This window comes from Daktulosphaira vitifoliae, unplaced genomic scaffold (assembly GCF_025091365.1).
Source record: "Daktulosphaira vitifoliae isolate Bord-2020 unplaced genomic scaffold, ASM2509136v1 Scaffold_3, whole genome shotgun sequence".
Lineage (NCBI taxonomy): Eukaryota > Metazoa > Arthropoda > Insecta > Hemiptera > Phylloxeridae > Daktulosphaira > Daktulosphaira vitifoliae.
This window is the reverse complement of record NW_026099574.1, coordinates 23,861,418-23,878,254: the sequence shown is the minus strand read 5'-3', so window position 1 is coordinate 23,878,254 and position 16,837 is coordinate 23,861,418. Positions and strand designations below refer to the sequence as shown.

Here is a 16,837-nt window from a genome sequence, read left to right as displayed (position 1 = left end):
CTTATATGTTAATATGCGTATATTCTTTATGAGTAGGTATTTTTTTGTATACTATGACTATATCTATTACTTGAAATTAAATTTTGAAACTTTTTTAATCCCACTAGGGTACTTTAACTCATTTTTCTTCGTTCACAAATCCAGTTCTTGCAGAAAATGTATTAAATACATTCGTATCTAATGCACGTACCATTTCTGTGCTCAAGTTTATAACTTTGTTTGATTACAACGAACACTGATTTCAGAATACAACTTGCACTTAGCTTTTGAAATGCTTTCTGAAACTTGTTAACTCATTTTATAAAGTTTGTGTATTACGAATAACGAAATAAAGGGAATTGTCGAATATAATATTAAAAATAATACTATTAGATGTTATAACAGATATTATGAATACAAAATAAAGATATCTTTTTAATGTGGAGTGATAGGACTAACTTATTTATATTTTCGATTTAACTGTTTATTTTTGATTTCTCATTTTTAAAGTTTAGTATGCTGAGGAAATATTAATATTTTAGTCAAGCACTGAGAATATTGTGAATTTTTTGGATTTATCTCTATTTATACTTTTTGAAAATAATACTTAACTTTATATTTACTAATGAGACTATACTTATAGCCTCATTAAACGTGTCACGAATTTTATGAATTGTTTTAAATTATGCGTTTCTTAATTTGATTAAAGCTTTATGAACTGTGGACAAAGACATTGATTCTTTCTGTCCACTAGGGCAGCTTCCGGACCTCCAAAAAAAATGGACGTTCGGTTGAAGTTGTTCATATCAATATATAAATATAACTATAATTATTAATTGACGTGGAGAATTTCATTGTTCAACATATCGATAGTTTCAATCAAGCTTAAAAAATATTTTATAAAAACATTGTAATATGAATAACGTTCATTTTTATACTTAAGAATAATCTTTTATTTGTAAAGTTTAGAATTTTTAATTTTTAAGTTGAATCTGATTGATTAACTCGAATTCATAATTTAAATGTGTAAAACTAAGTTGTCATATTTGGTGTTCTAAAATAATAAATTCAATTGAAAATCATAGTAAATATTCATAAGTAAATATTTAACAATTATTATGATAGTACTTTTATCGAACACTGATTTATGAGTATATTTTGAGTATATATATTCCTCACAGATATACTTAGATCATTGTCTGAGATTCATTTTAGTCTTACAATACCACTACAATTACTATGACCATTGTTTAAAGTGAAAGACCGCATACGGTGAAGTTTTAAAAATGAAATGTTTGCTACTTTATATAATTAGTTAAGGAGAACACTCATTTGATACTGAAACGCATTCTACTCTATAACATTATTGTATTATATGTAACGAATGTCATTTGGTATTCTGATTACTAGAATCAAACAACTAATATTTTTAAATTAATTTTTAGTTCCGTTAAAAAGTATTCTTATAAAGTAATAAGAAATGAGAGATTTATCTGCTCACGGGGTCATAAAATAGATAATTACTGCGCAACAGAGAATCATTTAAATTAAACATTCAAACAAATATATAGCTGGTTATATTAGATATAAGAAAACGAGATTTATCTATACATAAAAAGCAAGTTATTTTCACAAGGTAATGATTTTATTCACAAATTTTTATTTTCATTGCAGATAATATAATAATAAGAAAGTTGACTATTGATGTGTACCCATGAAAAAGGTTTTTAATAAGATAAAAACTATAATACTTACAGAAATAGAAAAGGTATTCAACCTTTATCCTTATCCTTCCCCTTATCCATTAAAAAGTAACTTTGAGCGTGACGTGACCGAGAAACGATTTCCTTTATAAAGTCTATTGGATCGGTTCGTTTTTTGGTCGAACTGATCCGACGTTTATCGGTCGCATCACGCTCTATATTATCTCACATGGGGATGTGCTTAACGTACAATACAGTTATAGGTATATCATATCCATTATCTTTTTCATTGTCGTTCCGTTTATAGAGTAAAAATTTACAAGGAGACTGTGGTTGCAACAAGTTACAACGAGTTGGATGGCAAATTAGTTCCCGAAATACGGAAGCCGTTGATCGGGTCTGACACGTACTGGTACTGTTGAAGAATTCCATTGGCATCAACATACGAGTAACCACCTCGTGTGACGCCATCGAGAGTCTTAGTTTCTGATTTAGATGATGAATCACTGGAGTAACCATACGAGTATTGTCCAAATTCATCTTGAGTATGGTACTGACTGTTTACTGGCGAATATAGTCCAGAGTATTGGTGAACATAAGGTTTAGCGGAATATGCAGTAGCGTAGGACGGGACAACTGGTGCATAACCGTAGGCAGCATAAGGAGTGGCAACAGAGTAAGGTGCGGTATATACCGTAGGGTAACCATACGGTGGTTTTGATACTTTAGCTGCCGTTACTTCCACTGTGTCAAACGTTTCTTCTGGGACAGCTTCGGATGCTTTTTTTGCTTCTTCGTAAGCTACAAGGTGAGCGGCTTTAGCTGCTACTACTTCCGGAGTGTCCTGTACTGGTTGAGGCACAGCCAAGTTATTTGAAACAATAGACGTTACGCCAGATGACTCGGGCAAATTGGTTCCAGATACTCGGTAACCATTTTCATCGGATTCATATTTGTATTGCTGCAAGACTCCGTTGGGATCAACATACGAATAAGAACCTTCGGTTAACCCATTTGCGTGCTTGGTTTCTGTTTTAGACGAGTAACCATCATTATAACCGTACGAGTAATGACCCAACTCGTTTTGTGTGTGATATTGACTCTTAATTGGACTAACCACGGGAGCTGCGGGATAGTAACCTCCATAAAACTGTGGACTTCCAAAGTATAGAGAAGGACTGGCCGAACTTACAGCCATCAGCCCAAAAGCCACCACCTAAAAAAATTATATATATATAATTTTTATAATAATGAAAAAATAATAATTAGTATTCAAGTTTTTTTTTAAGGGTTTGATTGGATTTTAAAAGGTTTGAACCGGTTTTATTTGATTAGATCTAAAATCCATATTCGTAATGATTAGAAAAACTGAATTTTCTTTGCATTTAAAGCAAAATCAATATTTTAAAACATATCTAATATCAAAGTTTTTATAATTAAATTGAACTCCTAGGTGCGCCACCATGATACTGATTGTTAGTATTAACAAGCAGTAGTTTGGTTTGGTTGGGTTGAGTTTGATTTAATAATAAACGCTAACTGTTAATTACTAGTTTTCTCGTATAATCCATTTGAACACTAATTGCAAAATGATCTTTAAACCCTTCATACAGAATAACATCGAAACAATATCTATACACGGATATTATGTTATAATGCTATAGCACGAGAACAGATAATATATACATACATACATACATGTATAATAATTATATTTTCAATTTGTGTACATCCAAAGTATTATTGATATATTTATCATTCGAAATTTATTCTGTTCAATTGGCGCTACTAATTTGTATGCATTATTCACGAGTTCAGATTAACAGCACCTACAAGAGTAGGTATTAAGTAATTAGTAGCTAGCGTAACAAACAAGAATTTGTGGATCAATTAAAATATAGTTTTTGACGCAAAGCTACACAAAAACTCATCAAAACAAATTAATTGGAAGATTTAAGGTTTACTGAACCACGTTAATTAAGTATAAAATATTTCGAGGTTCATATTATGATTAATTCACTTGTAATTAGAGTACTACGTAAGTATTATGAAATTCATTACGATTGCTCTTAAAACAAAATTCGTACTGATTTAATAAAAATCATGTTTTTGAGACTACTTAGTATCATCTAAAAGAAATAAAAATAACTATCGAATAAATTCTACATAAAACTGTAGTGAAAAATCTTTTGTAGAGGAAATTATTGTAATTAATGTTAATAGTGCTAATTTGTAAGCAATCCTTTGTATGTAAACTCAAGTCAAATAATAATGATATTACATTTTGATGGAACGTTACGTTTGTTATTGCTTCGAGTGCAAATTTCGTTTGAGTTTCGTTCAAATGGTATTATTTTGTCATAACACAAACTGTTAAATGTCGCTTAGTACTTTTGTGTCATATGTGTACTTAAGTTACAATTAAAACAAGTACCGATTCAAAAGGTTTTAAATGTCACTTGTACTTGCAAAATTCTGTTAAATGATCATTAACAGAATTGTGGAAATAAAAGTTGAACCATGTCAAAGCAATCAGACGCTAAAATGTTGTCATTACATTGTCACCAGCAGAATAATTGATCACGTTGACAATAATTCTGCCGTGTCTGTCGATAACGGTACAAAAGTTTATTAATTGCCGATACCTATCAGTAATAATATTGTGTATGGACACTAGTCTTGTTTGTGTGTCCCACATTACATTCGCACCTATACACATTCCTAGTACGGCTGCAATCCAATTTGTAAAATCGTTGCGATAGTATTCTTACAGCGACTATTATATGGGAAGCGAAGACGATTCGGCGGACGTGCCGATTGAGTGTATTGATAGGCAACAGAGAATCGGACGAAAAAGGACGTGGACCCCCATTGTGAACGTCCAATGAGCCGGTATTGTCGTCCCCACCGGTGCGTCGAGCTTGTGCCGTTAAAACCGTGTCCGGCGTCAGATCGAGCGAAAAACCTGCAATCGGACGTGCGAATCGCCAATCCAAAGGTTCGCATCTATTCTCTCGCACAAACGCAAAATAATAACAATATTATTTTAGGTCCAAACGCTGTGCACAATGACAGTGTGTATGGAGCACACACATATTTGTCGTCGGCGATTTCAAAAACGAGATGTGCGCCAACGAATTTGTCCAATAACTGTGCAAATGGAAAAACGATGCTGTGAAATGCAATCCGAGTATGGTACACATGTAAACGGCCGGCAAATAATACACAGCACAATTTCAATTTGTAAGCTGCCGGACGCTGCTCTCTATGGCCCAGTACGTGATCACCGAAAATCACCTTTGCCGCCGTTTATTAGAAATAACGTTGAATGTCTGCTGGATCCGTAACAGAATTGACCTTTGCTCGCAACTGTTAAATCTAATCATTTTAAAAGCGCTCCGTCGAACGATAATTGTTTAATTTAAAACTGAAATCACTTAACCGAGTTTTTTTTTTAATTCCTGTAGTCGCCTTGGCTAAACATTTTTTGATTTGAGTGTCAGATCGCTACTTGAGTTTAGAATGACCTTAGTATTGACACGTAATATACAAACATTATATTTAGTTAGGCGTAGATAATATAATTATTCTATTTATTATTTTTCATTGGTTAAGTTATAATGTTACCAATGGTGTATACATTAAAATGTTGCCGTATTTGTAATTGACACGATAGTTTTGTGCTACTAAAATGTGTCTAATCTATGAGAAATCATTTTCTATGACAATAGTTTATCTGCCCACGTTAGATTGTTGTCCGCATTATAAGTGTTGGCAGCTGCGCGAGTAATTGAATTAGTGCACATGGATTTTTTATCTAATAAATGTAATCTAGGACCCAAACAAAATCAATTCTGTATAAAGCATTATTCAATTTAAACGCAGTACTATACATTTCATTCAATTCAGATTGAGATTAACTGTTTGATTGTTTTTGTAAGAACTTTGTCAAAACACAACTACATTTAAGTCCATCGATAAATACTGTTTTTTTGTATTACGTGTTATATATTATATGCTATTTAAGAACATATACAAGCTATTTAAATACCTATACTCTAACAAAGAGTATCAGTATAAAAACTCAGCGAAAAAGACTGGTGAAGATTCAGTCACTATTTAAAGTAGCAATTTTTAGGAACTTTTTACTAAAATTTAGCATTTTCGTTCTCAAAAGTCAATACAATCTATTTTATTTATTATAAATATTTGTTTCAAGTAGGGAGAAACACAATTAAATTCGTTAAACTTTTACTAATTTTTTAAATCATTCAATCTGAGGGAAAATCAAATGAATATGCATATTAAGTAAAACATAATAAAGTGATTCGATTTTTATAAATTTAATTAAATAATTACTATAACCGAAACTAGATCTTTATATAAACCAAGACTAAAAAAATGTTGTATTGCACATTTTAATTTTTAAATGTATTTTTTTGTAAGTTGTGATTTAGTGAAACTAGGAGGGCTGAAATCTCAAGAAAGGATATCGAGTAGGGGAATTAAGTTAGCCCTTCCTGTCCAAAATTTTTTGTGAATAAAATTGTTTACTTTATATTTTTATAGTTATTTTGATAATATAAAATTTACGTGGTTTTACGGTAGTAAAAAGTATGAACTATATCACCATTACATATATATATATATATATTAAACAAAATATAATTCTTCAAAATATAATTCTAAATGAATAATTTTGTAAAATTATAATCGTGCAACCCCACCTAGTTAAATATACGGTNCGTGCAACCCCATCTAGTTAAATATACGGTCATCTTTCCGAAAGGGTCCAAATTCAGACCAGCGCCTTTGATAACTACGTATAAGTTTGATAATTGGTTTAAGTGTTGGCACTTTAAACAGGCTATTCAAAAAACTAATCACAAAAAAATCGAGACGAATGTAAAATAACTTTTTAAATACTTAAGTGTATTTCTCCCATAGAATTCGTATGGTTATATGCTTAAAAGTGACCGCAACACAACGTATTAAAATTAATTATTAATTTTTTAAGATGCTATATTTTTAAATGATACTAATTTTTCTATTTAAAACATGATTACAATTTTACAATGAGCTACGCCACAAATAACGAGTGTTAAATCCGCGTACTCGTTTTCTAATGATTATTTTCGGCGACCTAATGCCACTGGGTAAGTTTATTATACAATGAAACTTTTTCTTTCGTTAGAAGAAAACAAACGGCTAAGGCGAACTTGATCATTACTAATCCGTCAGGAAAATCATTTTAACGAGATCGTTTCTTAATTTGTGCGCGCGCGTTCAAGTCTCCAAAATAAATTCGGTCGCACAGAAAAATATATATGTATATATTTATTTATAGTCTCGAAATAATTTTACTCGCGGTAGTGTTAAGTTAGACTTTTTAATCTAAACTGACAGTTCATTCGCATTATAACATAGACACACACTCGACTTAAACATTTCTTCCGTCGCTACGGGCCGTGTTCGCTGTGGAACAACAACAACAACACCGTGACCGATACATCAATCGTCATTGTGTCATTTGTCACGGCTGCGTCCGTTTTTCGGATTCAATGCCGACAATTCTTCTGTGTAACATATAGGAATCTTCTTAGACGAATTACCTAGTATTTTTTTATTTAACTGCTGTCCGCGGCCAGGTCATATGTACAAATATATTTATTACACATGTCTATGCGAATCCACTACGGGTGGGCCCCTAGTATTTTTCAACACGACCGTGTGATCTAGTGCATTGCCCACTCGCGGTTATTCCACTTGGGCGACGGCGGTGCTTACTTAAAAACGCGCATTAACCAGTTTAATGTTTAATTCTTCGGTAAATTAACGATCTGTCATCGCTAACTCGTGAAAAAGTAAATAGTATTACTGCAACGTATTACACGTTGATCCGATCATCACCTGAATCAGATAATAAAATATATTATTGGCGTACACGTGGCCAAATGTTTTAAGTTAGAATAAAGTCCGGATAAAAAATGAGAGAAATATATCGTGCCGTTTAACCCAGTCAAATATCAGTCAATGGACTTGATCGCGTGTACTAATACGGGCGACAACACACAAAGTGTACAGATAATAGTTTTTTATCAATGGCGGATAAGGCGATTGGTTACGGTTAACCCCTCGAGTAAACGCTTGTGCACAAGCGTGCGCTCATTAGTTCATTAAAATAAGCTTCCGCCAGCAGCATTTTATTCGGAGTTCAAAATGTTTCTATAAAATTACCTCCTAAAATACAATAAAAAATAAAAGTAACTAAATAAATACACAATTAAACACAATTTCCTTAATCGTGTTAAACGTTTGTCATTATTTTCACTGTTCAAGGATAAAAATATTTTTTTAGTTGACCATTGTTATTACCTATAATACTTTTCATCTCTTCGCAGAGAAGATGAGAAATTATATTTCCAGTAGAACAAATGGAAAAAAAAGATGGTTATTTTTTTGTGTAAAATTTGCACTTGGATTGTTTAATAAGATAACATTCACAAATATATTATGAGAGTTGTAGTAAGCCCAGAACATTGAATAATTTTAAAATACTAACATACAACATATTATTGGTTTTATTATTACTAATCTAAATAACTACTTACAGATTATAGATGACAACAATATGATATAATTTCGTTAATTTTCAAATTTTAAGCAGTTTTTTATATGTATCATATAAATTATTTTTCTTATTAAAAACCTAACTAGGCGATCAATGTTTCAGCCAATAAAATATTTTTTTTACAGAACAGTGAAAAATGTATTCATTTAATGTTTTCTAATAATTTAAACGTTCTTTTATGGTTAGTTATTTTTTCGTTCAATTGACTTTTAGTGTTTACTTTTCGGGCGGATACAACTTTTATCTCTAAGTTTTATTAGATCTTCTGTAAATGTCAAAATCAATTTTGAATAACAACAGAGTTTTTCACATACTATGAAATATCCTAAAGGCTTTTGAAGGCGTTTTAAATGTCGTAAATAAGTCAGGAGTATTACTCGAGAGACGGCAGTTACTCGACTGTATTACTAGATGGACGTTGGGAAGATAAGTTTTCACAAAGTATATAATAAAACCGGACTAGGACGTGAAAAACAACAGACGGAATGACATGTCGGAAAAAGGATAAAACAATTTTCTGGCGTCGTCGTAAAATCAAAGGATCCCATAAAAACGGCCCCAGTCGTTAAGTGTATTATAAAACATCGGGCGGTTTGTGTGTGATGGTTCTTAGTGACCGAACACAGTAAAATATGATAGAGACTCACCAGAGTTGTGTGCATGTTGATCGGTTTGGTACTTGGACGTCTGATGCTGGTGGTGTTATCGCTGCTGCTCGTGCTGTTGCGGATCACAAATAATGGTGAGGACCGCCGGGTGCCGGCCAGTTTATATATACCGGTCGAGATCCGCAGCGCGCGCCTCTTTTGCTCTTCCAATGTCATTGCCGTTCTTCGTGTGCTCTCTTTCGTCCCGGGGGAAGCGCGTTGGCCGTGCTCGAGTTTCGCATCGTCACCGCGACTCTTCGTGTACGCCGCCAAGGTCGTGTGATAAGCTCACCTGGGACGGACAACGCCTTTCCAGTAATGTGATCTTGTGATTGACATAAATGCCAAACGATGCACGAAAATCGTATGACACGTCTCACGTTATGCGCGAGTGTTGGCATAAGTTTTTTTTAACTAAAAAACGGGTTTTATTACAATGAGTTATCACTGTTACACAGTGTTATGGTTATTTAAACTGCGAGTGAAACTATAGACTTAAATCGTGATGCACTCCGATAAACTCTTAAGCTCAAGTATTAAATTTACAAACTCTTGTACATGACACCTGTCGAAACCTAACTAATGAGTGTTTACAAAATTAATTATTCGTATGCTTCGATTAAAAACAAGAACGATAAAAAAATATAATATTAATCCATTAAATCATATTTAATGAAATTAATGTTACTTATATTTTAAATTGGGTAAATATATTCTAAATTACATATAGGATAAAAATATATGTAACAAATTACACTAGAAAAATTGATTTTTCTATTTTATGAGTTTACTGGTAAAGTTTACCAAATTTTCAAGTATAAATTTATGTTTTTTAAGGAGCAGCTACTTTGGTTCCAAAAAACAAAGATGATGTTAGGTTTTTTGTAAATTAATCTTATTAATTATCAACAAAAAAGTATTACGAAATATGAATTTATCATTATTACAATGTAACGCATAAAGTTCAATCATAAAAATATCAACATTTCTTCAAAAATTAACTATAATAGAAAAAGTAAAATAAAATAGTATAAAGAAATAAATGATGCTATATTTTTAGAAAATTTCCTAAATCAATATAATTCCATTTACGTCGATAATTGCTTGGTATAGAGGAAACTAAATTTTATACAAATCTTCTATTGAAATACTTATAAGTTCACTTTTGAAGTTATTATGTGTCTCCTTGTTGTTATCTCCATTTACTTTCATTAATTTTCTATGAAATGTATATCTAGTGATTGAGGATATTTAATTGATTAAGGTCTATTGCATGAAAACGATTATTCTGTTATTTGGTTTCTATACTTTTCCATATCTTGTTGGAAAATAAACTACTCTCTGAGTATAAATTTATTAAATTATAATATAGCGATGTACACTATTGAAATTATACTTTTGAAAACAAAGACTAGATTATCTATACCACTTGCTGCCATACAGTACCAAAACATACCATTCCCTACGCTATGTTTTAGTGTGATCATTAAATTCTTTATTTGTAGCTGCTTATATATTTTTCACCTGAAATTTTATTGCATTTATCTATAACTCTAATGCTATAAGTGTATATGTCTTCTACGATTACTATATCTTGAAGATAAAATTAATGACTTATCAATTAATATTTTAAATTTCAAATATTGATTTAATATACTGAAAAAACAAAAAAAAAAAAAATTTATCTATACTTTTTGGAGCGATTGTATTAAATTTGCTATGCTATATTAAATTGTTAAAAGTGATTTTGTAAAATAAAATCATGTTAATATAATTAACTTAATATATTATTGATGGTAGTAAATAAAAATTATTCGCTTTAAACGCAACGTTTACTGAACTGTACATAACACGTTGTTAAAAGACGAACTTAGTTATGTTCCAATATGTGTATTGGAGCTTAGATGGCCTCTTAATATTATTTATTTGTTTTTACAAGTAAATTGTTGAAATTGTTTTGTTTCTAGGAAAATCGTATAATAAAATCCAATAGCCTTGTAATTTATGAACAGACAAATAAAGTTGAGAAACTGTAAATTGTATTGTAAGATTATTGTTTTCTCCTGTACGAGTTTTGTAAGTTTTGATTTAAGAGTAAGTGACGTAAGTCGTCTAGAGCAAAGTGTATTATTAGATTTTATTTTATCTCTCCGTGTGCTTAATTAAAGACGACGTATTGTAGAGGAACTCCATTTCACATAACAGTTCTCAATTGTAGTGTGTATGCGAAATTTTGCAGAAATGATTTCTATTGATTTAATCATATTGTTTTATAGAAATTAAAATGACGTATGCAAACAACTTTTATTATTCACGAAAATTACGTGGATAATTCTTTAGATCAGCGCTAGATATTAAATTTATAAAAGTTAAGAAAAATAAACCAATTTTCAACACATAAAAAAGATCTAAATAAAGTAATAATATAAATATTGTTTCTATGAAATTTAACAGCTGCAAATTGGCGCTATTTCATTAAAAAACCGACAATAATCTATATTTTTAGTATTACAATTGAATCTAGAACTCAAAGTGTCAGAGAATACTATTTTATACAAATAGTTCATATGTACAAAGACTATGTGTAACCAAATAATCTTTTCAATATATATTTTTTTATTTCTAATATGGGATACCTTTTGATATCGATTTTTTAAATTATGGTGAAGCTTGTGCAGGTTATGCTCTTAAGCGCAGCGCCGTGGGGGAGGACACATTTCAAACACTCTAACGTCGGCCCTGATAATTTTACTACACACCAATAGACATTTGCAGTATAATTCATAATGAACATAATATTTTTGCATTATTTGAGCATTATCAAAGAGTTTAAATTTTAATAGGATATAAAAGTGCTGCATGTACAGTGCAATTATCTGCAATTGCACTTCATGCAATATATTTAAAAGTATAAAACATATAATATTTTCCTTTCAGGAATTAATAATATTCTACATTTTATAATTTTCAAAAAAATGTAGTTCCATCTTCCACTTTCCCACTAGTATCAGCTTAAGTTTTTAAACGGAAACATATATTTAACTAGCTTACAAATAAATAAATTATCTAACTTAGAAAATGATCGGTCATTAACAAATTTTAAGCCTCAATTTTGGATGTTATTAAAACTTTACTGTAACGACAGGAAGTAAAGAGCAGGTCTGTTATTTCTATTTCAAGGCGTTCGTGGACCGCACTACTTCTTCCGCCATAGTATAAAAGTGTTAAAATCATTTAAATTATTGTTTCAAATGTTGTCATTGACTAGACATTTTCTTAGTTAGATTTTGAAAATCTTCAAATCAAGTAACACATATAATAAATTACAAAATTCCTGAATAGATCGATTTATCACTTTTTTTATTATTTACTCTGTTTTCAAAAAAGAATATTATCATAAATAATTATGGTGTTTACCTATTGCTTTGGTGAAAAAGTGATTACCGTTATTAAAATACATTTAATTGATTATTTATAATATCAAATCACAACATTAAGTTTCAACTGGCGAAGTTATACATTGATCTAGAACTTAACCAGGCACAGTGTAGCGTAGCCAAGGAGGGTCTAATGTGGCTTTACCCTATTGGCTAATTATTACTATTACAGTATATGACTTTACTGCTAGTAAGAGTATAAAACAAGCTTAAAAAAATCTTTAGCCCCCCTCCAAGCAAAAATCCTAGCTACGTCACTGTCTGGATATATGTCAGCACTGGCTGAGCAAAATGTAAAAGCAGTGACATTAATTAATATCTGTCACGCTTTCAATTCTCCACCCTTTTGTAAACGTAATTTCGTCTTTCTATTAATATTGTTGTAAGGCCGAACCCATCCTCTGGGGTTTAAGTAGTTTTCCGAAAGCTCAATGTTTCTATAAGCCTTTGGAATTTGTCGATCGTCAGCTATCTTGAAATTGTTTCCGTTGTGCGGTTCGTCTTTTTACTATGGCTGTGAAATCAAAATAATCGTTTCTTCTGTTTTATTTAGTTGGAATAAACAAATAAATTGTTCGTTGTCGATATTGTTAAATAAATGCTTTGGGTTAAATAAAACACAATATCATTCAGGTATTATTTTATTTCATCAAATTACGAAAGCAGTTTTCATTATTTCAATAATTTATAAACATATATATAAATATCATTAATTTATTGAATAGCATATGTAATGAATATAATTAAAAAATGAATGTTTAATAAATATCGTATACCATATTTCATATTTACAGTATTAGAAAATCAAAACTTTGTTATCTGGAATTCTGTTTTCATTGAATATTTCAATTTACCGGATAATAATAATGGAGAATAATGAAGTACATACAAAGTAATTTTAATAAAGATTTTCTTTTTTTTCTGTTAAACAAAATATTAATGCAGTTTACCTTGTTGTTACAGTAATATTATGACAATGAAGAGCAAGCAATGTACTAATTTGAAAATTTATAACGTGTACTTTTTTAATGCCTTTGAGTCATTTTAATAGTAATATATTTTTTAAATTAAAATTGTACTTTATTAAAAATTACGTGTAAAAAACCCTTATAAATAAAAAAAATTGCTTAATCAGTATAACAGTTATAAATTAAAGTGATATATAATTTAAATTGTGTATTTTTTTTACTAAATATATAAGGTTTAATTTAATTAAACTTTATACATCAAATTAATTAAATTATTGTTTTCTTCATAATAGAAATAAATGCTTTTGTGATCCCTCAGCGATGTAATGTAATGTCATAAATATTAAGCGATTAAAAAATATGAGTTATATTTTTAATATCTTTAAGAATTAACTCAAATTTATTTTTTTAAATTAATCAAATAAAAGAACTTAGTGAATAAAAGAATTATTTTAATTTGTATGTGTTAATTAGTTATCCGTATTAACAAGATAAATGTGATCTAAGCAAAATCACTTAAAATTTCATATTATTTACTTGGGATGAAAATGCAATGCTTACATTAGTTTATTCTTAATAAAAAATGATACATAAAAAACTTTTGTAATGCTTTAAAATCAACAATAATTTTCATTAATTATTACAATAAACCACAATATTAGTATTTGTATAACACAATGTATTTTTACATTAATAATTATGATTTTTTTATATAATAATATTAAAAGTTATTTATTATCCACAATAATATTCTTATTTTAATTGTATTGTAATTAGAATACCATTAGTACACAATTATATTTTAAACAGGTATCAATGCACTAAATTATAATTCTTCAAAATTAATTTAAAATGAAATAAAATCAGTATAATTCATAAAAATATTGATATTTTTATGAATATATATATTTTTTAATTTCAAAACTATATTAGTCACAAACTAATCATTAGTTTTTATTATTAAATAAATCAGAACTAAGAACTATTGAATTTTATAATTATGAGCAATAAATAATATGCTATCTAATATTGGTAATGAATAAAAAACAAAATCATTGAGTCAATTAAACTTGGAACATTGAAAAAAAAGTAGTATGAGGTTTTAAATGCAATTTGTTCAATAGTTGGAATATCCGAATATTGAAATGATCCGTTAAATTCAAATAGGGAATTTTATATAAAAAAAAAAAAGCTCTTGCATTATAGAATATGCATGTATTTATTAAAAATATATTAATATTATGTTCTTGTAAAAAGTAGCAGTAAGCGCGTAGGTCGTAGAAGCTTTTTGTTGGAAGTATATCGCTATTGAATTCAACGACCAGTAGTCAGGACCTGACTGGAATATAGTGAATCCGCCATTATCGGTATTTCTTCTCTTTTATTTCTGCCCTCGTGTACTCAAAATTTAATTCACCGGCACTTAAGCTAAAATACGTGCACGTGTAACACATACAAAAGCAATGCGGTTGAGTCGTTTTCCTTGCAATAGCCGATGATCTGCCTGAATACAATAGTTTGATCTACAACATAATGCAACTACACAACAGCAATATTCAATAACTTATTTTTATAAACGTTTATATTGCATGGTGGGAAAAGCTAAAGTATTGCTTTGCAACAACTTATAAATAAACTTTAGCTAGGACTTACTATAATGTATTAAAATGCTTCGGTAATAATGTTGTATTAGTGTAGGTGGCACAGACGGATTGGGACTTGAATTCGGTCTGAAAAAACGTACTCTACACAAACCTACGCGTTTTATATTTTTCCTAGGCATTTGATCACAAAAGAATTCTTTATCATTTTGAAGTCTTATTATTCCGTGGGCCGTATAAGTGCAACCGACTCGCTGTAGCCCAATTCACTCTCGTAAGTTGGTTAAATTATAAGCCGAAAGGAAAATAAAGATATTATGTTAACCATATAATATAACTTGATGTCAAGACAAGAAGTTTGAGATAAATATTTAAGTATGGTATTAATTATAACAACGCGTATATGAAACAACATTCATATTTTATTGTTACGGTTTTTAGGTGTGTGCATTTAGAATTCTATTTTATTTTTGTGGCAAAAGCATTGGTCGTGTTACAGGGTTTTATATTTTCTTGAAAACGTTGGTCATTAAACCAGCAATAAATGCGTAAGTAGTTCTTCGAATTTCTCGTTTCTGATCCTTAAACGTGTTTTTTGTCCGCGGAGGCGAAAAAACTTTGTTACTCGTAAAAAGTCGTTTGAAAAGTGTACTAAAACTGAACTACCCTTAAGATTCCATAATTAATGGCCGATAGAGTTCTATATTATTATGATCTCCAATGAAATTTTGTTTTTAGTTTTTATGCGGAAAAGTATTTTACTAATAAAGAAATATTGTTTTTGTTTTTTTATCACAGGTGTACAATTTTTACTTCTCGAGTATGAGAATTGAAAATTTCGGATCGACTGAAACATTTTAAAGTTGAATATATTAAACTTAAATGATGAGAAATTTTATAAAATCCTGTTGACTAGTAATGTTACCATTGAAAAATCTAAAAAATATATTATTCTATTTTATATAAATATTAATAATATTGTTTATTTCCCTGTATTTGGAAATGTGTGTGAAATAGTTTTGTAAGTGTTTTATTTCTTTATGTAAGTTTAGCATTTTAAAAAAAATTATGGATAAGTCGAAGATTTTTTAAAAACTGTAAATTTACACCAGAATATTTATTTTAATTGCGTCAAAGTAACAGTGCATTAAGTATCCATTTTTCATAATTATTATTGTAAATTCATTTAGGGTGAAAAAATGAAACAGTTTTTTTATTCTATTTTAAAAGGTAATATAATACTGTTTTCATAACATTTAAGCATATATGAGTAAAAATAAACTCAAGAACACAAACACCTACAGATTCATTATGACTGTTTATTCTGATGAAACGTTTAAAAATATTAACTTATAATATTTTATACGGTGGTACTGAACTATTTACCTAAACTGCAAAATATGTAAACTTAGATTTTATTTCCATACAACGAAAAATTTGAATACGCACGAAGAAATATCGATTTGACGATGAACCAACTTCGAAAACTTAATTTAATTTTACTAATTAACTGCATTGCAGGCTGTACCGTCTCTATACAAATCCTTTATACGTGTCTTCAACGCAACACGTAATTTATTATAGACTCAGCAATGATTTTGAAAGAAAATTGTTTTCAGTGTATTACTGCAGTTTATAGTCTTGAATAATAAAAATATATATTTTTTATCCGCGAGTCCTAAATAACATTTTTAAATTGAAAAAATCAATAAGCAATAAATACATAAAATATATTACATATATTCAATAAAAAAATAACTATTTTTCATACTGTTCTGTACAAACAATTGATAATTTTCAAGATAAATTAATCTAGTTATCACACAGGGGTATTGAATTTTAGGAGATAATGGGTTTGATGTTTAAATATT

General features: G+C 29.5%; 1 protein-coding gene across 1 annotated transcript; it reads right to left on the bottom strand.

Moving 5' to 3' along the window:
* Positions 1-1,533: 1,533 nt before the first annotated feature.
* On the bottom strand, positions 1,534-9,104 carry LOC126903265 (cuticle protein 2-like). Its single transcript, XM_050681364.1, has 2 exons — positions 8,961-9,104; positions 1,534-2,898 (listed from the first exon to the last, which is right to left on the bottom strand). The coding sequence occupies exons 1-2, from the start codon at positions 8,973-8,975 to the stop codon at positions 2,026-2,028; spliced, it is 888 nt and encodes a 295-aa protein (XP_050537321.1). The 5' UTR covers positions 8,976-9,104; the 3' UTR covers positions 1,534-2,025.
* Between the last annotated feature and the right edge of the window lie 7,733 nt (positions 9,105-16,837).